General features: G+C 42.0%; 1 protein-coding gene across 12 annotated transcripts in view; it reads right to left on the bottom strand.

The window, feature by feature from the left end:
* The window catches only part of EHBP1 (EH domain binding protein 1), a 332,067-nt gene that overhangs the window by 152,303 nt on the left and 153,640 nt on the right, over positions 1-26,124 (bottom strand). For 8 of the 12 annotated variants that reach the window (XM_054022444.1, XM_054022446.1, XM_054022451.1 and 5 more), the window contains exons 7-10: positions 23,701-23,840; positions 13,039-13,143; positions 12,235-12,357; positions 4,853-5,105 (exon numbers count right to left, since the gene is read on the bottom strand). In XM_054022444.1, the coding sequence (XP_053878419.1) occupies positions 4,853-5,105; positions 12,235-12,357; positions 13,039-13,143; positions 23,701-23,840 (621 nt within the window). The remainder of the gene's footprint in view (positions 1-4,852; positions 5,106-12,234; positions 12,358-13,038; positions 13,144-23,700; positions 23,841-26,124) is intronic. The other 4 variants (XM_054022450.1, XM_054022453.1, XM_054022455.1 and 1 more) reach the window with 1 other exon arrangement.

The raw sequence follows: 26,124 nt of genomic DNA, 5'->3' as shown, positions 1-26,124 counted from the left end.
GGAACCACATTTTAAAATTAATTTTCTTACATTCCTGCTCTTAAATAAAGACTTTTACCACAACACATTTACCAAGAAGCAAGGCCTACAATTAAGTAAGTTACAGGCTTGTTTAGAATTTGCTTTAAAACATAGGCTGTATCTACATTCAGTGTATATTAAAGACAGAGCACATAGACGTTACACTTTTCACCTCATTTTAAAACCAGTCCTAAAAGTTTCTTTGAACTGTTAATTTTGATAAGATTCCTAAAATATTAGAAGCATGACACAGGCTCGGTTTCTAATGGTAAATTATAATGTAAAACCCAAGTTTTGAAGTCAGTCGATTTACTTCAGATTTACAGATTTGTAACACAGCAGAATTTGGCTCGTGTTCGGTTGCCTGGTGAGCAAGACCAGGCGAAATCTGGCTGAATGAATCCTGGCTGGAAGATATTAATTGGCTCATGCAGTCTGTGCTTCAACTATATTATATAACCAACGGTTATAATGGAATTTATCTAGAGAGAAGCTGAACTGTCCATCGCAAGATAAGGCACCCAGCAAACATCTCAGCAATCAGTAGTCATCAACACCGCAGTTAGTTGCTTCTCTAGTCTATCAAACAACTTCAAGAAGTAAGAAAACATAGTTGCAACTTTCATCAACTATAGTGCCCTCCATTAATTCAGTCAGGTTAATGAGAATAGAAACCATAGAACCAAATCATTTGATTTGAAAATAACTTCCATTTTTTATTTTAAGCTATTCGATATGTTTTGGGCTGGTATTACTGGCTAATGAAAATCATTTTATTGAAGGAAGAGCTAAATTCCAAATGAAACAATTAAAAGAATAGGCCAAGTGTGATACTATAAAAGAGTGTAATTTAAAGAGGTGCGTACTTATGCAATTTTCAAATGCTTAACTTAAGTTAACTTAGCAAAGCAACTATTCTTTATTAAGGACTAGCCACTGGCCAATTTTTTTTTTGTTTTTTTTTTTAAAACTTGAGCGCATTTTTAAAAATGCACAAGTAATTTTTGGTGCTTGCCTAAAATTAAAAAATGGCCAAATTAACTTTATTCAAACTTTGCAAACACTTCCCTCTTTAAGCTATGACCAAAATTTCAACCCACAAGAGATCTGTTTTGAGTTTCCTGATAGTAGAATATCCTTAATAGAACATGTAAGCTGTAGCACTGCCACCACAACATACTTATGATAAATAATTTTGCATTTACATACATATTCTGACGATATCAATCATCAATGAAGCAAGTCTCCATTAAGCAAACCATCTTAAGTCAATATTTTTACCAATAGAGAAAGTAAGGCATAGAGGTGTTATGTACTTTGCCCAAGGTTACATAGCAACTCTGTGGCAGACCTGGATTAAAAATCAACTCTCAGGGTACTCTAGTAGTAGAGTTATGCATAGGGCTATACATGCCTTTAAACAGATTTCCTGATTTAAGTACACTAAATCATGCTTCCTCTAACTTATTCCATTAGGATTTTCTAATGTTAAGGACATTTTGCATTGGTATTTAACTTAAAAAAAAATCCCAGATCCCAGTGCTAAGTAATTTAACATTTAGCGATCACTTTTCTTAGGCATGAGAGATATCCAGAGCTGTGGTCAGAGTTTAGTATAGGGCTCAATCAAAATGAAACCTGGGTCTCGCACTGAAGAGATCTAATGGCATGAACTTTTAGTTAAAAAAAAGTTAGATTGCCATTATGTCATTGGCCCTACAGAAGCAAGTCCCCAGTCACATTCCAGTTCCCATTCCTGCCTCCTACCCTCTCATAATGATAGTTCTAACATTGTTAAAATCATTTATTTCATCTTGTCTACAAGACTGAGTCCAAAATCCATGCTCTGCCCTCTTGAAAGGATAATGGGACCAGGCACCTGATTTTAAAAGTTTTCTCATCCTTATTCTTGGTAGTGAGCATCAAATTTAACATGAACACAGCAAGAGGAATACAGAGTGATGCATGAAGTATACTGCAATAAAAAAAAACAAACCCCAAAATCCCAAAACACAAAAAACCCTTTAAATGCAAGGGTAAAAATGCATTGCTTTTCAAGTGAGGAAGGGAAATATCCTTCTATTTGTCATGTTGCCCTTCTATTACTCTCAAAACCACTCTCAATGAAAGAATCTGCTATAAAGAGTGATACAGAAAATATTACTGAAAGTTTTATAATGCCATAATGCTGTTATACAAGTCAATGGTTTGCCCATGTCTTCAACATGTGTTTAGGTCTAGTCACCCCATCTTAAAATAGATATACAGTAGCAGAAATAGGAGCATCCAGAGACGGGCGATGAAAATGATTAGAGACACGGAGAGACTTCTGTATGAAGAGAGATTGCAAAGGTTAGGACCAGTTAGCTCAGAGAAGAGACAAATAAGAGGGAACATGATAGAGATCTATAAGATAATGAAGGGTACAGAGGAGAGTAAATCAGGTGCTCCTAATTGTCCTTTTTTTTATAAAAAAAGGACAAGGGGACATTCAAGAAAATGAAAGGAAACACATTTGATATCTGCAAAAGGGAAATACATTTTACACAGTGCATACCTGTCACCATACCGTGCCACTGAGGCCTAAAACTTAGCAGGGTTAAAAAACGGTTACATATTTATATAGATAAGGATATCCACAGTCACATTCGATAGAATACAAAATGTACAAAGGGAAATAAACTCTCAGGCTTCAGGGCACAAGCAAACCACTAACTTACAGGAGTGAGGAAAACCTTCCCCTATATACTCATCATTCCATAACTGTTTTTCATGGGGTTTCTTCCATTTTCCACAGAAGCATCTGATGATTGCTGCTACCTGGCTAAGGATACTGATCTAGATGGACCACTGGTCTAACCCAGTATACCAATCCCTATGTTCCTAAACAGGCCTTGTGTCATAACAATCTACAATGCAGAACTGCAAATGTCTCCCTTGCCCCCATTCAACTCCATACATTTAATAAACTGTCCCCACAACTTTTCAAAGGCTTTACTTCCTTAGGAACCTGTGAAGAAGTAGGAACGGTCTCCAGTGGCGACTACGATGTAAAAGTCTAATTTACTATGCTATTTAACCGCTTCACCCTCCATTTTAATAATGAAAATACAGGCCAGCTTAGGTTTGAACAACATTTATCCTTGCGGGGTTCGTTTTTACCTTCCATTAAGAAAATAAAGCAAATGGGGACTGTAAATCCCCCTAAGAGACTTGAAAAATACAAAATTAAAACAAACCAAAAGCTGCTGTAACAAAGAGCTACTGAAATCCACAATCTCAAAGACAGGAAGGAAGAACAAGCCTGCCCTTTAAAACACTGCAGTGGCCTGTCTGGCACAGATTTGTTTACGATAGGGATGTGGGCGTAAGTAAAATAAAGAAAAAATCCTTCACTTGCCACTCCATTGTCACCTTTGTCTCTTTCCTCTCTTCTTCCTCAGTCTTTGCTGTTCTCTGTCCCCACCTCTTTGTGTACGTATATTAATATTTTCCCCTTCAGATGCCCCCGATCAGTGAGTGATCAGGAATGTCTAGTGTCACTGTCAACAGCGCAATCATACTCTTAGTCTGGGAAGATACAGCAGCCGGTGCAGTTTGTTCAGAAAACCAACTCTCCCCCCCCGCCCCCCAACACTGAATGGAGCTGGCAGAGAAAGCATTCCCTAATGCCAATTTTTCACAGCAGAACAAAAACCAAGCACAACAAAAACACAACAAAAATAAAAAAAAAAAACAAAAATTCACAGGCACAGAACTTAAGAGAAAATGAACCTCGGGGTCCTATACACATTTCTATCAGCGTGCATGGAACTTCTTCAGTTTCCTAGAATACAGCTATAAACAGAGCAAACATGAGGATAAAACATGACACCTGTATTACTATTAAATATAAGAGCCATGCAAGTGTCATGCCATAATAAATCTCATCAAGGTCTTTACAATTAAAAGTTAATTACAGTTGTAGTCTGTAAAATTGCTCATGTATAATCACCATAAATCCTTGCATGGGTGGTGCGGTTGCTGAGTAATAACCATACTCTTAAGGTGATTAAAGACACAAGCACACCTTACGTTTGTGCCTTCAATCATCCCAAATTGCCTGGTTATTGCAAAAATGCCCTCACACCCTATTCTGCTTCATTACTAGAACATAAGACAGCCAAACACGGTCTTATAAAAATTTTAGATAGGGTTCTTCGACTCCAAGGCCAAAAGGGACCATTGTAGTCATCTAGTCTGACCTCCTGTATATCACAGGCCAGAGAACTCCCCCAAAATAATTCCTAGAGCAGATCTTTTAGATAAAAACCATCCAACCTTGATTTTAGAATGGTCAGTGATGAAGAATTATTAGAAACAAATTCCAAGGAAGTGAACAGGGTGTTTCTCTTTCATCCTTTCAAGTAGTTGCTGTCTTTATGGGGTTCCCAATGATTCAACATTTGCTATACAGATTCCCAGGTCTATCAGTTCACCCAAAGTGCACTCATCCCAAGAACTCTCACTTTCATTAAGAGTAAACATACTTTGTTTTAAGAAAAAAACAATAGCAGCAAGACAGGAAGGACCAAGGCCCATCAATCATCCCTCTCTACCTCACTTGAAATTATTCAGGGTTGCCGAGAAAGGCAAAATCTTTCCTAAGGTATATGCAGAAAAACACCCCCACAGATCCTGTCAACATGCTTGGGAGACTGATGAATTCTGTCCTGTGTATGTGGGCAAGAACCACCCTGGTTAAATCCATGTATACTTTGAGATTATGCCAACAATCCCACTAATACTTTAAGATTGCTTCAAGATGAAATATTACAAATATTATACTTACTCATCTAACTCTTCCTCTTCAGTTTTAGTAGTATCTGCATAGAGGTATTTACTCATGTCCACCGGTCTTACATTTTTCCTTTTTGCAGGTTGTGGAGGATAATCTTTGACAGTTACAAACATTTCGGGTTCAGGATCTGGCTCATCAAATGGGTTCAAGTACTCTGGAGCACCTCCCTCTTTAAAGGGATTATAATTATCGCTATCGTGAGAGTCTTCTGGTTTTGAAGATGAAGCTGTTTCAGTATCGCGGTCTACAAAAAGCATTTTGAAAAAGATGATTGAATATAGAATACGTTCAAAACTATGTTAGCAGATCTTTATACAGTATTTTCAGGGGCTTATGAATAAAAGTTTGCCTTGTAATACCTTGCTCTGAACTGAAACTTGGAATCTAAGATCTTTGCCTTGAAGTGAATGCTAATGCTTTATTTACAGTGTGACCTTGTTTAGCCAAAAATAAGCTGTGAAAGATAATGTCCCCTGAGGGGTGGGGAGGGAGGATATGAACACTTTGGGTATGTCTACAGTGCAATTAAAAACTTACGCCTGGCCCATGGCAGCCGACTTGGGCTCGCAGGGCTCAGGCTCAGGGGCTGTTTAATTGAAGTGTAGACATTTGGGCTTCCGCTGGAGCCCAGGATCTAGGATCTTGCAAGGTGGGAGGGTCCCCAGAGCTTGAGCCACAGCCCGAGTCCGAACATCTATATTGCAATGAAACAGCCCCCTAGCCCGAGCTGGAGTCAGCTGGCACAGGCCAGCCATGGGTGTCTAGCTGCAGTGTACACACACCCTTTGAGAAGTTTCCCACTTATCCAAAACTTCTTTCAGCCACATTAGTCATTTGTCCCTCATTCACTAATGTAAATAGGATCTCAATAGATGTGATTTTCTTTTAACGGATTTTCCCAATTAGGTTATTCAGGTCCTAATAATAATGCTTTAAATGCTTCTTTGTACTCTTATAATTTATAAAGATTTCCTTAATGAAATGACATTTTGTAGGCCCTTAATGATGGTGGCAGGGATTGGGACCCTTCCATGTCTTATTTAAAACATGTGATCTAGTAACACTGGAAAATCATTTATTAGGCAAGTTAATGACTAATCACACACATTTAGTATACATATCAGAACTGCTGCCATAGATTTTTGATAACAATAGTAAATACACTCTCTCTATTACAACAAATTTAAATTATGCTGAAAGAGATACACAATCAGATTAATAATACAGTTTGGGATTTATAGCCAGCTACTCTACACAATTCTTTCCAGCAACAGAAATTACAGGGAGATTGTTTGCAGATATCTTTGTGACTGGAATAATATAAAAACATATATAGACAGAGAATGTTAACCACACTGAAATGTGTCAGGACTGACCCCACTATTCTTGCAATCATAAATGGTCAGGAGTTCATCTTACTATCTGATCTGACAAGATGGCATTATTGCAGGAAAGTGAGTACTAACCCCATGCAAGTAGGATCTTTACTAGCAGTTTTAACTAAAAACTTTATTTGCAATAACGGTTCACAGTTTATTCATGATGAGAAATGCCCTTTATTTTTTGAGTTTTGAAATTACTGAGTTGAACATAATAGATTATTTCAAATTTAAAAGACAGACATTATTTATATGGCACTAGAGCACAAAGATCCCCAAAAGGGCCTTGTCCACACTTGGGATTTGCTCCAGTACAGCCACTGATGACAAGCCAGTATAGACAATCATATGCTGCTACTTGTGCTTCTTGAAGCTTATTCCCACTTGAAACCAGTGTAAACTGCACTGGTGTAAACTGTGGCTTACAGCAATTTACCCAATTTATGTTGGGGATTTGCACGCTGATGGCTGGAGTCAAGTTAAATTCCCACCGTAGATAAGACCTGAATTTTCTGAGGTTACCAGGATGAACCATCAAGTTGTGCACACAGCAAGCCTACAACCACAGGAACGTATTACTGTTTAACTTTATTCTCATTTCCACTTTGCTCCTATTGTTAGTCACACTCACTTGTATCTTATCTTAAATTAGATTATAAAGTGTTTGGGCAAGGACTGTGTCCTGTACATTTATATAGTGGCAAGTGCAATGGGACCCCAGTCTCAGCCCTGGTTCATCCTACTTGAGAGCTACAGGTACGGAGCTGTAGAGATCTCATTTTAGGAAGAATCTCAGGACTCCTGTTCCTTGAGCTACTGAAACTTTCACATCTGAATTCCAAGAGTTACAAGACCATATTTTGTTACAGGCCCTTTCACTGCTGTCTGTCTCAGAAGAGACAGCTCATTTGTCCACTCTGAAATACTGCTACTGTCAGAAGAGGGGAGAATAAAAAGAGATTAACTATGTATTTCCCACAATAAAGGATTGAGACCTACAGATCATAGCTCTACCAGCCTTATTTAAACTGAAGATGGGTACAGAGAACATAAGCACACGTGTATGATTAAGGACGAGATCAACAGCACAAAAAAATCGACTTTACCAAATTGTGCCGCAGGTTCTGGTGAATATATATGACATTTATTACTATATTCTATCCCTCTTAATTATGGAGTGTTTCCAACTACCAATGATTACTCAGACACTTTACATACAAAAATCCCTTTAAAAATCTCATGTGATCTGCAATCTATTTTCCCTTGAGTGAAACCAATACAATCGAACACAAAAGGAAGTAACATATACAGTAGTTAAATTTAGCTCTACTGCATTCAGTAGTTAGTTTTTGGTTATTGTCTGTGACCTGTCTGCGACTTTTATTAAAAATACCCATGACTAAATCAGAGCTTTACTTATTAGTTCAAGTTGTATTATTTATGTTGAACCTTTGCCTAATTTTTAACCAAAGCCTTTTCTATTTTAAAATTATTTTTAGCTCTTGAAATATTTTCTCATGGGAGTGCACAAGAACCAACCCTGCAACTGAGTCCAAAAGAGTTGACCCCTATGTCTATGTCATGGTTCCACACTGTGCCACACCTTTGATTTTTACACAGTCTCTCTGGAAATGTACTCATTTAGTGTTAGACACTGAGGCTTGCTGCCTCACTACCACAGGACAGGGTCCCTGGCTTCAGCACCTCTGTTTCTCACCCTGGCTCCTCCTGCAGGTTCAAGAGTTTTGACTCCTGTTGGAGACTTACCCCCTCGTGAGTGATTCCCTTCAGCACATGTTTGCAGCAACACACAAAATAAGGCAATCTTTTTTAGCCAACTGGAATATAGTATTTAGGGTCCATAACTTAGAAAGCAAAACAGACACGTATGTGCATGCTGGCAGAACCACCTGCCTCTCTTGCCCATCTGTCCTAGATTCAGTCTCCTCACAGCACTGGGCAACCTTGTAATTATCATAGGGCATGTCTAAACAGTGGTGTAATGGGGTACATGGTGGGGGGGGGGGAGAGATATCTAAAGCGCAGTAACGTGTTGTTTTTAACTTCATAGAATTTAATGGAAAATACAAATATAGTTTTTGCAAGTCCTTTCAGCTTCAACATTATGGGACAAATTCTGCACCCCTTACTAAGGCCAAATTCTCACTGCCATTAGTTGCCTGAATATGGACCACAGGATGTAGTCCAATATGCAGAGCACCCTAAAATGCCCCACCATACAATTAGTTAAAAGATTTAATTTATTTCACACATATGCTAAAACTGAGGGAACTTTGTCAAAATCATTTTCAGGTCTCCTTGAAGTTGGCAACTCTGCAGACAAGTATAGGGTTTTCCAGACAGTGGCAGGTGCCTAATTAAACTTGGCTCTTATTTCTCTCCTTCTTCTCCCTCTCTCCCATACTAACAATCCTGGATTCCTACTTATTTTTCTCCACCTTCATGGAGGCACTGAAAGGAGGGTCCCCACCCATCAAGGGGTGGCGAGCCTCCCAGCTCATTGGTCAGCCTGCGTAACATAGAGCTACTGTCATTTTTCTTAAAAAAAAAAAAAAAAAAAAAAAAAAAAAATTCTGCCCTGCCTCAAGCCAGTGACACTCCTCTCAGCCTCCCACACTGTTACATGGTGCAAAGAAAGAGACCTTGCAACAGAGGGACAAGTCACAGGCAAACCACGGAGGTCTGAGAAAGGTCGACATTGGCTCCGCTCTGGAGTTCCAGACCTTCCTGAACCCTGCATCTGTACCCACTATGGGTCTCTTAAGCCTTTCAAGACTGGCCAGTAAATGTAAAACATTCTGTAGCCATTTGCCAAAGCCTTCGTAAAACATTTCAATCTTTAGAAAACAATGTCAACCCAGATCATATTATATTATGGTATAACAACTAAATACCTAATTCTGAAAGCTGCATACTTTCTAGGTAAGGACAGGTGTCTTAATTTGCCAAAGTGACTAGTGATCTTGTGTCTCAATTTCTGGGGACTCAACTTAAAGGGTGTCAGAAATGGTGAGCATCTGCCCTTGAAAATCAAGCCACTTTGGGTTATTTCAAGTTGGGGATTCAAAAACAGACACCCATAATCATTTTGAAAATTTAGGCTTCTGTTCATAGTTTGAATCAATTCAATATTTTGTTGGTTTTAAGTCTTTAAATGGGTAATATTAAATTAGATCTGCTACTGAGCTGCAACTTGGCACACCAAGGGTCAAACCCACAATAATTTTGAGTAGCCAAGTAATAAACCTGCAAAGGTAGGAGAGACAAAAGAACAAACTGATGTCGTATTTACAATTGACACACTGCCCGCTTTTGCACTAGCTCCTGCCAATTGTATCTGGCCTGGTTCCACTGACAGGAACTTCTCACAGAAGTATGCATTATGCCTGGCAGTTAAGTATCTGCAGAATCAGATGCTAAGTTCCCACAGGAACTAAAACCATCACAAACCTGACCACCTTCCTTTCCCAGTGCAAACTGTGCATGCGTTCTCTAAACAAACACACACACACACACCCCATGCACATTTTTTTAATAATACCAAAAGCCAACCAAAACACTACACTGCGTGCACAGTTCTCCCCAGCGGGGAATGGAGGAAAGACAAAATGAATCACATGTGACAGAGTTACTCAATGCACGACTGAAACGTGCTCAGATGCTATGGTGACGAGGCAAGTATAAGAAAAAGAATAGAATAAGGTGTTATTTCCCTGTAGTACCAGGAACAATGACATAATTATACACCAATAAAGGGTATAGTTGCTTGAACATGCTACAAAGATTTATCAAAACTTCAAGGCCTCAGAGGGATACATTTTAAAAAGAGGTAGGAGATGGTCCTATTTCAATGGGAAGGTGATTTTGGTGACCCAGCTGGATTTTATAGTGATAAAAGGAATTGTAAAAACCGATGCAAATAAACACTACACATTTGCAAAATGTTAGAAGCAAGTAAGCTTCATAAACCTAAAGAAGATGATCTGAAAATGATAAAATTGGCAGCAAAAAAGAGGTTAGGTAAGACTACTTCATGAAAAGGTTACACAACTCATGTTTATAAAAGGCCAAATGAAGCGTGAAATGTCAATGAGTAAGGGCCTTTAAACAAAGAGGATAGAGAGATAAGGGAAGAAAGAAGCATTGGGAAACTGTACAAAACAGAGCAGGGTACTCAGGATTGGTCCAGTGGTCTTTTCGTCTACTCATTAACAGAATGTCTTATGAAAATATGTTTATTGTTTTTATTACCAATAACAACCAAACAACAGCATTTTAAACTTCTATCAGAAACAAAGAGGGGAACATGGACTGGGTAGTTCAGTGGACTGGTAATTGCCTTTCACTTTTATGTTGCCAAGCCTAGCCCAGACTGATAATGATTAACAATTGTCACTATATGAAAGCTGATCAGTGGCCTGTGTGAAATAAGTTTGGTAGGTTTCAATCCACTCCCTAGTTACCACTCCACTAAGTGACACCAATCAGAGACCTCAAGGGCCGAGTGGGCATGGCAACTGAGCAATTTTCTTACCCTTAGAGATGGTTCCTAGGTCAGAACTGAGGTACACTGATGGGAGAGTCTGACAGACTGGGAATTTTTCTTAATATTTTGTATCAATATTGTGTGTGCCTCAGTTTTCCCTATGTGGTGCCTGGTTAACTAGATGGTGGGAAAAGGTTGTTTACTCTTTGCAGAGAGCCAGAGATACAGGGGTGACTGATGTCTAGCTGTCTGGGACCTGGGTCCCCATGCCCATGGAGAGCCCAAGAAGGCAATGGCCACTCCAATTGCCCGGACATTTCGCACATAGCTACTAACGACCATGGATGGCCAGCCCTCTGCAGGAAGCCAGCCAGGTATGACCAACTGGAGAACAAAGGAGAAGGACCAGGTGACAATGTTTGCCTGGAAACAGGAATAAAGGACTGAGGAGGGGCCTTGTGGGGTTGTTAAGTATGGGCTGCTGGAAGCAGGAGACGCTCCTGGACTGGGACTGAAGAGGGGTCAGAAAGCTCTGTGCTCTGGGACTGACCAAGGACTATGCTGTCACTTTCTGTTCTCTATGTTAACCGAGGACTTTCTATGCTGTGTTCCGGGCATCTAATAAACCCTTCTGCTTTTACAACGCTGGCTGAGAGTCATTCCAGTTTAAGGAAGGTGGGGGTGCATTGCTCCCTTGGGTGTACAAGTCTCTCTCAGGTGTCCAACTCAGGTGGACTCACTCCCAGTGTGAAGCAAGGGTGCTGAAGGCTCCGAGGTTCAGTCTAGGGAAGCGGTAAAGCCAAGTGGCTTTCCCTAGTGGGAGTGTGACCCTAAAGTGGGTCTGGCACACGGAAGGGGTTCCTCCGAGGGACTGTTCCAGAGCTGCTCAAGAGCACCAGACCTGTGGATCCGTGACAGGGAGCATGGGGAAATTTTCCCCGACGCTCCTCTTTGTGCCTATGTAGAAGGCTTCAGACTCCAGATTTGTCAATCTGACACCTTTTGGAAGCATTCTTTTCATTCACATATTTTATATATTTGTGACTATGTTTTGTTGCACTCTATATACACTGACTTTATATGGTGATTTTCACACACTAACAACTCAAAACAACTTTTCAGAACAACTAATTGCATTCTAGTGTTGTCATAGTGTGATTTAAAAAAGGCATATGCCCAGCTGTACGGCAGCTACAAGATTGCAAATATGTTATTTGGCCAGAATTCTGGTATTATCCCTACCATTAGACCGTCACTATTTAGTGGAACCACTAGACGAAGAGAGAATAAGCTTCAATTTGATATATCATCGGAGAAGCAGATGTTCAGTTTCCACTGGCAATTAAGATTCCTGATATTGCTGCCTGGGTATATGTAATAATGTTAGTTTTTACCAGAATAACAATTTTAGTTTGTAACCTTAGGAAAAAAAGTTATGCTTCATTAACGAGTCTGTAAATAATGATTGTGTGAAATGAATTCACCACCTTCTGCATCAGGATCTTCAAATGGGTTTAATTCTGCTGCATCAGGATCGTCAAACGGATTCGAACTGGAATTGGCCAAGTCTTGCTCCTCTTCATCCAAAAAATTAAGCTTGTTGATAAGCTCTGGAAAAAAATGAAGTATTGTTTCAATATGGCCACAGCCAACCCTGGATACTAACTGTTCACAAAACACATTTCAAATTCAGAAATTCACACCAGTGGTCCCTGAGAACAATGAACTGGAGCACATTACCAACCGCAGAACTAAACTAATGTATTTTGTAGCACACCAATGTTTCCAGCCAGAAGAAATTAATTGAATAAAATGTGTTCATTGATGAGTACTAACCCACTACACTGCCACCGTAGCCTTCTGGACCTAATCTAATTCAATAAATTTTGCAGTGGATCTAGAAAGCTAAATACAGCAACTTGATTTCAAAATATGAATGATTCATATATTTGTTTACTGTCAATTCTCTTCTTTACATGTAACCTTCACGTAAAGTGAGAGAAGGAATGTTTTGCAAAGTTATAAAGGTTAAGCATTATTCACTGCACAAATTGTGTTTTAATGATGTGGTTTTCCTTTCCGATTCACAATCATGTGACAATGCAGTGGCTGAAGAGAGAGACTCTATCATGTTGTTACCTGTTGGATGTGCTACAAATTACTGAAAATCACACTGGATGGAAAGCACAATGATAAAAGTAACAGCTGAATACAAGCAGAAGTCAAAAGGTAACAGGGCACAGTAAATACAGACAATCAGAAACAGAAAGAAAGGAGGAAAGCTCATAGACCTTCAGAGGAACTGGCTGATTTAGCTGAAGGCATATTTGCTTGCTTTATGCAGTCATCTTGATCTTCATCTAAGCTGCTCAGAGCATTCAACTGGTTTACAATTTCTGTAAACAGAAGCCAGTCAAGACAAATGTAAGATAGGGTTATTTAAAGAAAAAGCTGTAGAAAGCATGCTATTACTAGAGAAACAGGGAAAGAGAGGACACTTATTGTTAATGAAAAGAATACATTCCGAATGAATCATTACAGTGATATAGAATACACTTATGCACCTGTATGAAACACTTCAGCGCTATTTTAACAAGAAGGAACACAATGAGGCACATACCGAACAATTTTTGATGGGTGCCCACGACCAGCAGTCTCAAGGTTAACAAAAAACTTAAAATGAACACAGACATCAATCTGAAAACTAGGTATGCTAAATATAGTTATTTTAACAGTTTCCCTGTTGGTCAGTAAAACTTGGAATTAATAGTATAAAGTTAGCTTAATACAAAAAGATTGAGGCTACAACAATATCAGACATATACACTTTGATTATGCCTCATTAAGAGCCAATCTCCATCCCTTTTCCACCTAAGAGACACCCAATTTTATAATAATTGTATGTTAGTGACCATGTTGTTTACTACAGAATAAAAGAGGCTGCAGTAATTTAGGGCCCGATTCTGCCATTCTTATTCTTAGTAATACCTTCCTCATTGGATAGATGGCAATGCGATTAGAGGCCCTTTGGGAATAGCTCTGAAACCAACATTTTAAAACAGAACCAAATAACTGCATTAAGGTGCCTTTTGAGTTAAAATAATCTGGGTATTGTTACTTTTAGGCTTTATGCACTTGCTTAAAATGATGCTCACTCAGCTTGGAGGAAATTAAGACATGATGATAAAACAATAGGAAAAGCAATGGCAAGTCATGTGCCGCCAATTTACAATGAAACAAATACTAAAAACAGTGAGGAAAGTATTATGGAAGCGCCACTCATGACTCCATAATTAAGCTTGAGTTGAGTTTGCACTTAAAGCAGGGATTCAACCAATTACTGGTAATTACAGATGAAGGATACAGTGTATCCTCCCAAATTTACAGCACTTATGCCACCTTGTAGAAACAACATGAGTTAAAAAAAAAAAAATTCTAATACATCTTTAAAAATCAGTTCAATCTAATATAGGACTATGAACTATTATGCATTAAGCAGAATTGTATGGTAATTGCATAGTGTCATTACAAGGTAGACATAAAGCTTTTGAGATCCTTGGAATGTTTTACCTTTAAGTTACTGATACATACTCAACTTTAACTCCTGCCATGCGGGCAGGGGACTGGACTCGATGACCTCTTGAGGTCCCTTCCAGTCCTAGAATCTATGTACATAGTTTGTGTCTGGGAAAAGTAAAACTATCACTGGAAACTAAAGTTGCTCAAACAGAAATCTCTATTTTCCAAACTGATAAAAAAAAAGTCACAAATCACACAGAGGTGAAAATTGAGCAACAACAGCATTGCTGTGATGTTATCTGATTAAAATACGACTATACAGATCATTGTTGCAACCACTATTATATATCTGCAACGAATCTTGTACAAAACGTGGCATGTAAGAGGTCTATGAAAAGGTTATGATTTGCTGGTTAGGATTATGCTATCTGTACGCATGTATCGTTTTTGTATTTGAAGTTATGAATATTGGCTCTATTCCTGGATTTCAAATGTTTGCTCCTGGGGTAACGCACACGAGGTAGTTAGCCAGCATATCTTGGAGGGACTATTCTAATTGAATGGCCCATCAAAAGGACTCTTAACTCGCAATGGACCATGGGAGATGCCCATCTCCACCGACTGAACTGTCCTATAAACGTGCTGTCTGGAATATAGGTAATGGCTTCCTGCAGTGACTGAGCGATATGGGGCATAAACATGTGACTTGCTCATGTGATCTGGTCACCTGTGGTTCTCCACTACCTCTGCTGAGGTTTTTGTTTGAAACAATGGGCTTCCGCCCACATGGCAGAGGATATAAATGGCCCTGGAAACACCTCCATTTTGCCCCTGTCCTGCCTAAGTCTCTGGACTGCGCACTTGCACTAGTGGGAGCATTCTAACCAAGGGACTGAGGTCCTTCCAATGATTTGGAAGCAACAAGAGACTTACTAAGCCAGCAGTTTATTCCATCCCTGCTACAAGCCTGAACCAAGAACTTTGCCCTTACTGTATGTGCTTGATTCCTTTAACCAACTTCAACTCTCACCTTTCTTTCTTTTTAGATTTTAGATACTGAAGTATTGGCATCAGCGTGATTTTGGGGTAAGATCCAAGTTATATATTGACCTGGGTGTGTGGCTGGTCCTTTGGGATCAGAAGAACCTTTCACTTAATGAGACTGGTTGTACAGAACCACTCATCTCTAAATCCAGGGTTTTTGGTGATGACATAAGAACTGGAATGCCCAAGGAAACTGCTTTTATGACTTCTTGTTAGCCATTGTGGTGAAACAGGAGTTTATTTTTGTGGCTGGTCTGATATATTTTATGAAAGATATGGGTTGTGTTCGCCCTATTTCTCAGCAGTTCATCCTGAATTTGGCATCCTCAGTTGTGACCCAATGAGGCATGGTTACAGTTGCTCTAACTGATGCTGGGTGCCCATAGCTCATCAGTAAGGTTGGGAGTGTGTCACGAGATTCAAGACTTTCCGGGACCTCCGGGGCTTCTGCAGTGGCCAGTGTGGCTGGCACCAGGGCCGGTGCAAGGAAGGTTTCGCGCCCTAGGCAAAACTTCCACCTTGCGCCACCCCCCCCATGGCAGCTCCCCGCCCTGAGGCTCCCCCCTCCCCCCGCGGCAGCTCCCCCATCTCCCTGGGGAGCCGTGCGGCAGCTCCCCACCCCAGCTCACCTCTGCTCCGCCTCCTCCCCGAGCATGCAGCCCCCGCTCTAATTCTCCTCCCAGGCTTGTGGCGTCAAACAGCTGATTGGCGCCGCAAGCCTGGGAGGCGGGAGAAGTGGAGCAGCGGCAGCGTGCTCGGGGAAGAGGCGTAGCAGAGGTGAGCTGGGGTGGGGAGCCCTGCGGCAGCTCCCCCCCACACCTTGAGGCACCCCCGTGGCAGCTCCCCACCCCCCCGGCCAGGGGAGCCGTGCGGCACCTCCCCACCCCAGTTCACCTCTGCTCCGCCTCCTCTCCAAGTACACCGCCCGTGCTCTAATTCTCTAATTCTCCTCCCAGGCTTGCGGCGCCAAACAGCTGATTGGCGCTGCAAGCCTGGAAGGCGGGAGAAGTGGAGTGGCAACCGCGTGCTCGGGGAGGAACGCTTTTTGGCGCCCCCAAAGCTTGGCACCCTAGGCAACCGCCTAGTTCGCCTTAATGGTAGCACCGGCCCTGGCTGGCACATGGGCCACCTGAGCAGTTCAGGCAGCCCCTGGGCCAGCTGCACCAGCCACTGCTGGAGCAGTCATGGGCCACTGCATCCACCTCCCACAGCAGCAGCAGGAGTTTGGGTGGGGGGCTTGGCTGGGGCGCAGGAGGGGGCGAAGGCTCTGGGCGGTGCTTACCTCAAGGAAGCTCCCCAGAAACAGCGATATCCCTCGGTTTCTAGGCGGAGCCAGGGAGCTCTGTGCACTGCCTCCGCCTGCAGGCACCACCCCCACAGCTCCCATTGGCCACGGTTCAGCTGCAGAGTCAGCACTCGGGACGGAGGCAGTGCGCAGAGCTGCCTGGCCACGCCTCCCCTAGGGGCTGAGGGAGGGGGATGTGGCCACTTACGGGAGGCACAGAGCTGGGTAGGGAGTCTGCCAGCCCTGTCAACCCCCCTTCCTCCCCAGCATCCCTGGGGGTCCTGAGTCACCATCCCCAGCACCCACGGGCCACCCCACCCTGCAAGATTTAGTCAGGCCTATATAGTACAAGTCATGGATAGATCACAGGCCGTGAACTTTTGTTTACTGCAGAGACCTGTACATGAATTTTACTAAAAATACCCATGACTAAAACAGCCTTACTCATCAAGGGACGTTCTTACAACTGGCCGCTGGTGCGATGCAGAGATTCCTTGGTCACCCCTTTCCACTGGACATAAACCACACACTATCCTTTGGTGCAAAGAAACCAAAAGCAGGGCAAGAATCTGGCACAGAATCTCTAAATATTTAAGACAAGGAGCCAAAAGTTGCTTTACTAAAAATCTTAGATTTGAATGTTTTGCAAAGACGTAGTAACTCTTCCACATAAATACGTAACTGATTTCAAAGTAGGAAGATGCAGTACAGTCTATTCTAAAGATGGTGCAGCCATCCCGGAACACATCTCAACCACATTAGCTTCCTAAACAGCCTTGGTTTTATAGGACTTAAACATTGTCAATTTGAAATCAGTCAGCTTAGGAGTCTTAAGCTCCTTCTTGTTCAGCTTCAATATACAAAGACTTGCTGGAAATCTGAACAACGTAGTAGCTACATTTTGAGATTTCTTTTGGACTCACAACATAGACTGACAGATGTATTTCTTTACTCAAATGAAAAGCTGAATATAAGCTTATAAAGCAGAACTATGAACAAATAACTTGTTAAAACAAGGAGCCAACATTGAATTCTTTGATGTGGTTTGAATCATGTGGTCCCATCTGCCGCCCTAAACACCTATATGCATTTCATTGTCTCTAATTACAGGATAAAATGGTCTATATTATATTTGGAGGGTTGAAATGGGAAGCATAGGAATCTATGGCCTATATCCTCTTTTGTACATCTTATTATCTACTTATTCACATTATCTTGGTCCACAAGTAACCCACTGAAGTAAATGGGACTTTTTGTGTGGTTAGGTGCTACTAAAGAGTAGTAAAGGTGTCAGAATCTGGCCCTAAGGGAGAATTTGGCATCTGGAAGAAGGTTGGGATGATCAGTATTACGTGTGATTCTTCAGAGATCTGTGCTTGAAGTACACTTGGGCTCAAGACTCTACAACTGATAACATCTGGGCAGATGTTGAGTCCATATGGAACCCCAGTGAAGTCAATAGGTCTCTGCGCAGGTGCAGTAGTCAGCATACTATCAACTGCTGCATCAGGGCCTGGGTGCCTATTCAAAAACATTAAGCGAAGAAATAAAGCATGCACAGCTATACTAATTTTCTTAATTATTAATCAAATGTCTTAAGTATGTCAAAGGAACTTGTGCTCATTGAGGCCTAAGTATGACAATTCTGCAATTTTCACAGAATCATAGAATGTCAGGGTTGGAAGGGACCTCAGGAGGTCATCTAGTCCAACCCCCTGCTCAAAGCAGGACTAATCCCCAGACAGATTTTTACCCCAGTTCCCTAAATGGTCCCCTCAAAGAATTGAACTCACAACCCTGGGTTTAGCAGGCCAATGCTCAAACCACTGAGCTATCCCTCCCCTCCATTTTAAAATCTCTCTCTTTAAATTACACTGTAGCTAAAATGTTTGTAACTTTACATTAAAAACAGGAACATGTATGTTATTTTCGAGTTCACTTAACACAGAGTGGTTAAGTGGACTTTCTTTTTAAATGTAAAAAAACAAAACAAAACAAAAATTAAAAAGCCAGGCTGTGACTAAGCATGAGATACTTTCAGGCTAATGGATTTTTTTAAAGTGACTATGTAATGACAATAGGGTGTCACAATTGCAGCTTGGGTGGTCAGGTCTTATGGTCAGAGCAGTGGTGGACAGGTCTAGTGGTTTGAGCAGTGGTGGTCAGAGGCCAGGAATGGTGTCAGGAACTGGGAGTCAAAGAGAGTCAAGAACCTAGGGTCAGGAGTCCAAGAATGAGCCGAGAGGCAGGTCTGCCACTACTACTGGCAGGGGAGATCATCTTGTTGTACAGACACTTCCTGGAACTACTCTCGGGCTTAAATAGGGTGCCTGGGCCAATCAGGGGCCATGAGGGAAGCTGTCAGTCTGCCCTTCTGAGATGGTACTTCCTGTGGGGTTTGTCCCAAGAGGATTTACATCTGATAATACAAAACAGCCCTAGTGCAGCTGCTGGGCTGTGGCATGGAGGAGTCAGCTGTCCCACAGATCTGGGGTCTAATCCCTGCAAAGCCCCCCCACAGGGCTAAGAATGGAAAGCCTGTTGCAACCTCCACTTTAGGGTCAATTCAGTGACAACAACAATTATTACATTCAGCTCTCATATTGTGCTTTCAACCCATAGACCCCAAACTGCTTTCGAGAGGTGCTTTCCTCATTCTATAGATGAAGAAACTGAAGCACACACAAGTTCAGTGACATACCCAAAGTCACACACCAAATCAGGGCAAAGCTAGGAGTAGAACCGAGATCAATCTCTCTACTCCCCTCATCTATCGTTTATTGAGTGGGTCACTCTAGCTGCCATGAGAAATGAAATTACAATTATTTATTTATATTACAGTCACATGTTGACCCAAATCCAATGTTCAGAGTATACTGCAAAAGGAACAGAGTTTGCAATAAAATCCTCAGAATTCATTTTACATATACATCCTTCAGTACAGCTATCTTTCAATCTCCAGACAATGAAAGAGACAGCTGAGTGATTAGATCTGGAGTCAAAAGTAAGATAACACTTAATTCTACTATTTGTACAGTATGCTACATCTTCAAAGCTCTTACAAACATTAACCAATTAATCTACAAAACACCCTGTAAAGTAGTTAAGTGTTGTTATCCCCATTTTACAGTTGGGAAAACATAGAGAGAGGTTAAGTGGCCTAAGGCCACTGAGTCTGTGAGAACAGCCCAGACTCCTTGTCCTGCAATATCCTAACCAGACAATGTGTGAGAAAATGTAGGCAGAAAACAAGTGTTCAAAGTGGCTGACAGCACTTATTCTCAATTAGCTTTAAATGGTTCTGTAAATGTAATTATTTTCAAAAGACTGATTTTTATAGTGCCCTACTACCTCTTTCTGTTTCCTCTTTATATATTTTTTCACTTTTTCAAAATAGCTGTGTCTTTTGGTCTAACTCTATGTTTCCCATCTCTTTTTCTACTGTAGATATTTTCCCCCTTTGGTTCTTAGTTTTCCTTGGAATTTCATTTCTTTCCCCTTTCAGTACATTTACTGTAGCTCTTTTAGGACCCAATCCAACGTCCATCAAAGTCAATGGGAGTCTTTACATTGATTTCAATGGATATTGGAACAGGACCTTAATATTTACTTTTTCCTGATTACTTATTGTCCTTTCTTTATGCTATTTCATCTACTCTGGAAAACTACATGCACCCATTCTCCTCCACCCTCCCTCCCACTGCCCAATGCCCTTTCTCACCTCTCTCAAACAGGAGACGTTCAGCTAATGGCATAGTTCAGCAGTTGCAGCAAACAGAACAAAACTGTCTCTGAGGCTGACCTTTTCCTTTCAGGCTTTTTACCTGTGGGTCTTAGGACATGCCTACCCTTACAGCGCTGCAGCGTGTGTGGGGAAGACACTCTCCACCAATGGGAGAGAGTTCTCCTCTTGGCATAAAAGAAACCACCCCCCTGAGCGGCAGAAGCTGTGTCAGTGGGAGAAGCTCACTGTGCACATTAGCGCTTATGACAGCATAAGTTGTAGTGTAGACATAGCCCTAGAGTGCAACATTTACAACAACAAAACACGAACTGGTTTTGCATGGTAAGAAAACGAAACCTGAAAAAAATCTCAATCTGAGTACTGACTGGATATGGAATACTCTTTGCTCAAAGGTATTCATCATTCCGCCTTCCAAGTAGCTATTCAGAAGGTCTGTTATAAATACCAAACTTATCTACTGTATCCCCAGTTCAGAGAGCGGGAATGCTCTCTGGGTCAGAACCGTGGGTCCAAGCTGTGACTGGTGCAGGATTCAGGGTAAGTGTGTGGAGGAGGGAAAAAGCAGCTATAAGCTACACTAGGCCCTCCCAGGAACGTCCTTACACTTGGCAAAGTAAAGTTGGTGGCATAGACTTAACTAGGCTGGCTTTAGACCAGCTGGGGACTCCCCCAACATCACAGGAATCCCCGTTAGAGAAGCTATTAGAGAAGCTCTCCGTCCCCCTTGAGTGGTACAATACAAAAGGGATAGAAATGGGAGCCAGGAGCTGGCACTCTACATCTGTCAGCCTCTTTACATATGGGTTTTCTGTTACACCATCACAGTAATATCTTGGTATTTCCTAGGTAAAGTAGGTCTTCCCACCAGGTCTTTAGTGGGCTTTATGGAGCTTTCCGCTCTTCTCTTCCCCCTAATTATAGGAGGCCTTGCTCCAGGTTTGTGGGGTTTTTTAGTTTTTATTCTTGATTATAGTTTATCTGTTTTGTATGTGTACCTAAATCCTTCTGGATATGGTGGAAAAGCTTCCTCTGAGACGTGGGTCTTGCAGCATTATCCTAAAGGTGATCAGCCTGGTCTTATTCCACCCCTTGACCAAGAATACTTTATCTCAGTCTCTCACACATTTCATCCTGGGCTTTGTGAATTGCACTGTCCCAGAAAAGTACAGCACGGATGGAGATCTGGTCACTGACATAGCTGGGTCCTGACCTGGTTGGGGCTCTAAAGATTAGGATCAAAGCCTTAAACCAGAAACTGAAGTAGTCTAGAAGCTAAACAAAAGTGATTGTAATGTTTCACGGCTGTTCTAAGTACCACTACAGGTCCAAGAAGTCATAGCTGTTTTTGCCTGACCCATTTCAGCGCTAATGAGGACTAGAATAACAATGATGCAACTCCAATGATTCAATTAGTCTTCCCAATGCAATCCCACAATGCGCCTTGTGACACTCAGGAATAGCCCTCGACAACTCAAGAGAACCATTTCTGCAACCTGTCATAGTCTACCCCAGATGCCCTCCTATTCCATACAGGTCCAACACAGCAGCTGAGTCATTACATGGCTGGTCTTGGCTCCACTTGGCAACCTCTCACCCATCATATTAAAACCACAGGGCACACTATTATTTAGATTAACTTTTTTTTTTTTTTTTTTTTTTAGTAACCTGATACAGTAGGGCAGTGGTTTTCAAACTTTTTTTCTGGGGACCCAGTTGAAGAAAACTGTTAATGCCCACGACCGAACGGAGCTGGGGATGAGGGGTTTGGGAGGGGCTCAAGATTGGGGCAGAGGATTGGAGTGTGGGGGTGAGGGCTTAAGGGTGGGGCTGGGAATGAGGGGTTCAGGGTGTGGGAGGGGACTCTGGGCTGGGGCAGGGGGTTGGAGTGCGGAAGGGGGTCAGGGCTCTGGGCTGGGGGTGCAGGCTCTGGGGTGGGGCTAGGGATGAGGGGTTGGGGGGGGTCTCAAGACTGGGGCAGGAGATTGGGGCGCGACTTACGTCTGGCGGCTCCCGGTCAGCTTCCCGCCTGTCCTGGGACCATGAACTGCGCTGCGCCCCGGAAGTGGCCAGCAGCAGGTCTGGCTCCTAGACGGCAGAGCACAAGCGGCTCTGTGCGGCTCTTGCCTACAGGCACCGCCCCACGCCCTCAGCTCCGAGTGAGGAGCCGGTGCTCAGGGAGGGGCAGCACGCGGAGCCCCGTGGCCACCCTGCCTAGAAGCCAGTCCTACTGCTGGCTGCTTCCAGGGCGCAGCGCGGTGTCAGAGCAGGTAGGCACTATCAGCTGCCTTAGCTTGGCAGCACCGGCGATGGGACTTTTAACATCCTGGTCAGCACTGCTGAGTCGCTGAGCAAGGCGACCCAGTGCCTTTCGGGTCATGATCCAATACTGGGTTGCAACCCTAACTTTGTGGCACCTTAGAGACTAACAAATTTATTAGAGCATTACAGACTAACACGGCTGTTACTCTGAAACCCTAACTTTGAAAAACACTGCACTAGGGGATGTGTTTGTGCCTTTTTTTTGCTTCTTTATGACTGAGGGCACATGAAAGGCATCTTTCCTCTTCTAGACTCTTTTCTTACATTAGAAATTGTTATTTAACTCAAATGGCTGAATAGCAAGGAGAAGAACTCTTAACAATTCATCATCTTCATTGTTCAGGTAAGAGCTGAGAAGAGACAGCTTTCATTTCAGACCCCCAACAAGTACATCAGGGAAGACCGGTTCTGACTTTCCTGATATTTCTTAGGGAAAAAACAAGCATGACTTACACACACTAAAAAAAAAAAAAAAAAAAAAGTTTAAGGTCATCTTTATCAACCCAATCTATTTTAATCCTTTGCAGGTCATCTTTAATCAGTATACATTCAACTCCCGAAACACATAATTCAGAAAGGAGAGAGCTGTGCCTGAATTTGTGGGACAGGTGCCACAATATACAGGCATAACAACTGTAGGAGGAAGCTTTGTGTTTGGACATGCTGATCTGATTTGCACTCACCACACTAGCCACTCTGGGCACACTAAACCCTTTTGAGATCAAGAAGTTCAATAACCATTTAGCTATAATATGTAACTTGAAATAGCTCAGTTATCTATTGCAGATCATTCTTTAGACCAGTGGTCCCCAATCTTTTTCATCTGGCGGGCGCCAGACGATGAGCCACGGAGGACTGTGGCGGTGGACGAGCATCTGCCGAAATGCCGCCGACAAGCGTCAACATCAATAGGCGTCGCCGCCAAAATGCCGCCGACAAGCAGCGTCATCCAGACATAATAGAAGAATAAAATCCATGGAACTTTCCTGATTACAGGGAAAAAACAATATCTTATTGATGTCCCTTTGTGACCAGACCAACCTGTAATTTTTGCAGCCTTTTCCTCCTGATTCACTCTGTTCTCTTCATCTTCTTCATTGTCTTCCTCAAAATCATCTAAATTTCCAATGTCGGCTTGCTTCATACTCATCAAACTAGCCAGGCTTTGCATGTCTTCATCTCTATACCACAAATTCCAATACATCAAACAAATCATTAAAAGGCAATACTGTTCAAGTCATATTTGATAGTATTTTACTATTAAAATACTATTTTTTCAAAAAGAAGTTTCCTTTTCTTTACTAAGGGCCTGCTCTAAAACCTTTTGAAGTCAAGGGATAGCCTTCAGTTGACTTTGATGGGCTTTGGAAGTAGTCTTAAGAATCCTTATAAGAACAAGATATGAATGTATATGTTCATAGTGTTAATTTCTAGATTACAAGTTTCCCATTGCCAAAAACTTAAAAGCAAAAAAATGCTTTCATTAAGGGTCAATTTAATCCTCTCCTCTTACAATTTTTTAAATCAGTCCTGAAGTTATACGGAACAATAATTTATTCCTTTCGGGGGTCATTTAATATAAGCTGAGGATGCTTGGTCAGACCTAGTGCCTATGAACCGCCACCTTCTCCTGAGACTCACAATACTACAATTTCTCTCCTAAATTCACTAATACATAAACAAGAAATTTTTTTATATTTTATGGGCCAATTTCTGTCCCTTGCATGTATGCACCACTGGAGTGTGGATTACAACTGAATCTTATTGAAAGCATGGCTGCAGACAAAAGATTTAAACCAATGAATGTTCTAAAGTGCTATTTCCATAGCAACCAGTATGTCTTCAAGTTCACAGTGTCATTCTCGAAACATGGTTGGACTCAATTTTTTAAAACTATTTTAATACCTTTCTATTGTTTAATCAAGATATTTTATAGCAGCTTTGCAGTAGTCTATTCACTTACTTACCCAAAGCAATTTTTTTTAAAAAATAGGCAAGGAAAAAATATCATTAATTTCCCTCTCTCCATGTTATACGTTAACCGTGGTAAAAGATTTTGTGCCTGGGCGGATACATTTTCATGACATTGATACAAAGTTACTTTAAAAGCCATCATATATGGTAGTAAACTAAAGATCAAGTACAAACCAGGCCCCAATCCTGCACAAAAACTACACATGAGTAACTTACACATCTGCATAGTCTTGATGAGTTCAGTATACTAATTAAATTGTGAGCTCTTTCGGGCAGGGATAGACTCTTCCTACATATTTGCAAAGCACATAGCACAATGGGACCCTGACCTTAGTTGATGCCTCTAAGTGCCACTGTAAGATAAATAATAATAATTATTAAAACTAATATCCAAGAAAACACTAAGGTCCTTCTCTTACTGGTTTCAAATGGTCTGCACAGTAAAGTACATACACTGGCAACTGATAACTAGAGAATCTTCTAGTAGAATCATAGAATATCAGGGTTGGAAGGGACCTCAGAAGGACATCTAGTCCAACCCCCTGCTCAAACCAGGACCAATCCCCAGACAGATTTTTGCCCCAGATCCCTAAATGGCCCCCTCCAGGATTAAACTCACAACCCTGGCTTTAGCAGGCCAATGCTCGAACCACTGAGCTTCCCCACCTCGGGGGAAGGGGGGGGAAATTTCAAGATAAGAACCTATTAACTAATCAGCAGCAGTTGGGCCCTGCCTCCCTCCAGAAAGACACAAACTCTGGAGGTTCAGACACCTGGTGAATTCCCCACTTTCCCAGGGGTAGGAGAGGCAGGCTTCAGACACAGGGCTTCAGGCTCCATCCACATGGTGGCAGGCTCTGGTTCCAGGCGCCAGCCCCAGGCTCACCACCCCCGCCATTGTCCCTGGGCCCTGCTGCCTCCCTGCCCGCCAGGGCTGGTTCCAGGCACCAGCGCAGGAAGCAGGTGCTTGGGGCGGCCAGTGGAAAGGGGTGGCACATGCGGGTCTTCGGCGGCAATTCGGCAGAGGGAAGGACCGGCTGCTGAATTGCCGCCGAAGAATGAAGCGACGTGGTAGAGCTGCTGCCAAAGTGCCGCCAATCGCGGCTTTATCTTTTTTTTTCCCCCCTTTGCCACTTGGGGCAGCAAAAAAGCTGGAGCTGGCCCTGCAGCCTCTCCATTCAGGGCTTAATTTGTCCCAGGCTTGCTGTAGCTGAGTAAGCCTGCTGTGAAAAGCGATATTAACAAACATACAAATATCACTTTTTACAGCAGAAGACTTACCACCTAGCAAGTCTTAGAAGAAAAAAGAAAAAGCACAACCAAAGAAGCAAAAGAAACAACAACAAAAAGACAAGAACATGCGAAGTGCCTTATGTGTGTTTCTATTCTGTTTAGGTCCAGTAAAGAATAGAGACAACTGTAAATTATTTTTATTACCGAGTCTGAAAAAACCCATACATAAATAAACTGTAATGAGTTGGACATGTATAT

The sequence above is a fragment of the Malaclemys terrapin genome, chromosome 3, assembly GCF_027887155.1.
Source record: "Malaclemys terrapin pileata isolate rMalTer1 chromosome 3, rMalTer1.hap1, whole genome shotgun sequence".
Classification (NCBI taxonomy): domain Eukaryota; kingdom Metazoa; phylum Chordata; order Testudines; family Emydidae; genus Malaclemys; species Malaclemys terrapin.
The sequence above is the reverse complement of the archived record's forward strand: the minus strand, read 5'-3'. Positions and strand labels throughout refer to the sequence as shown.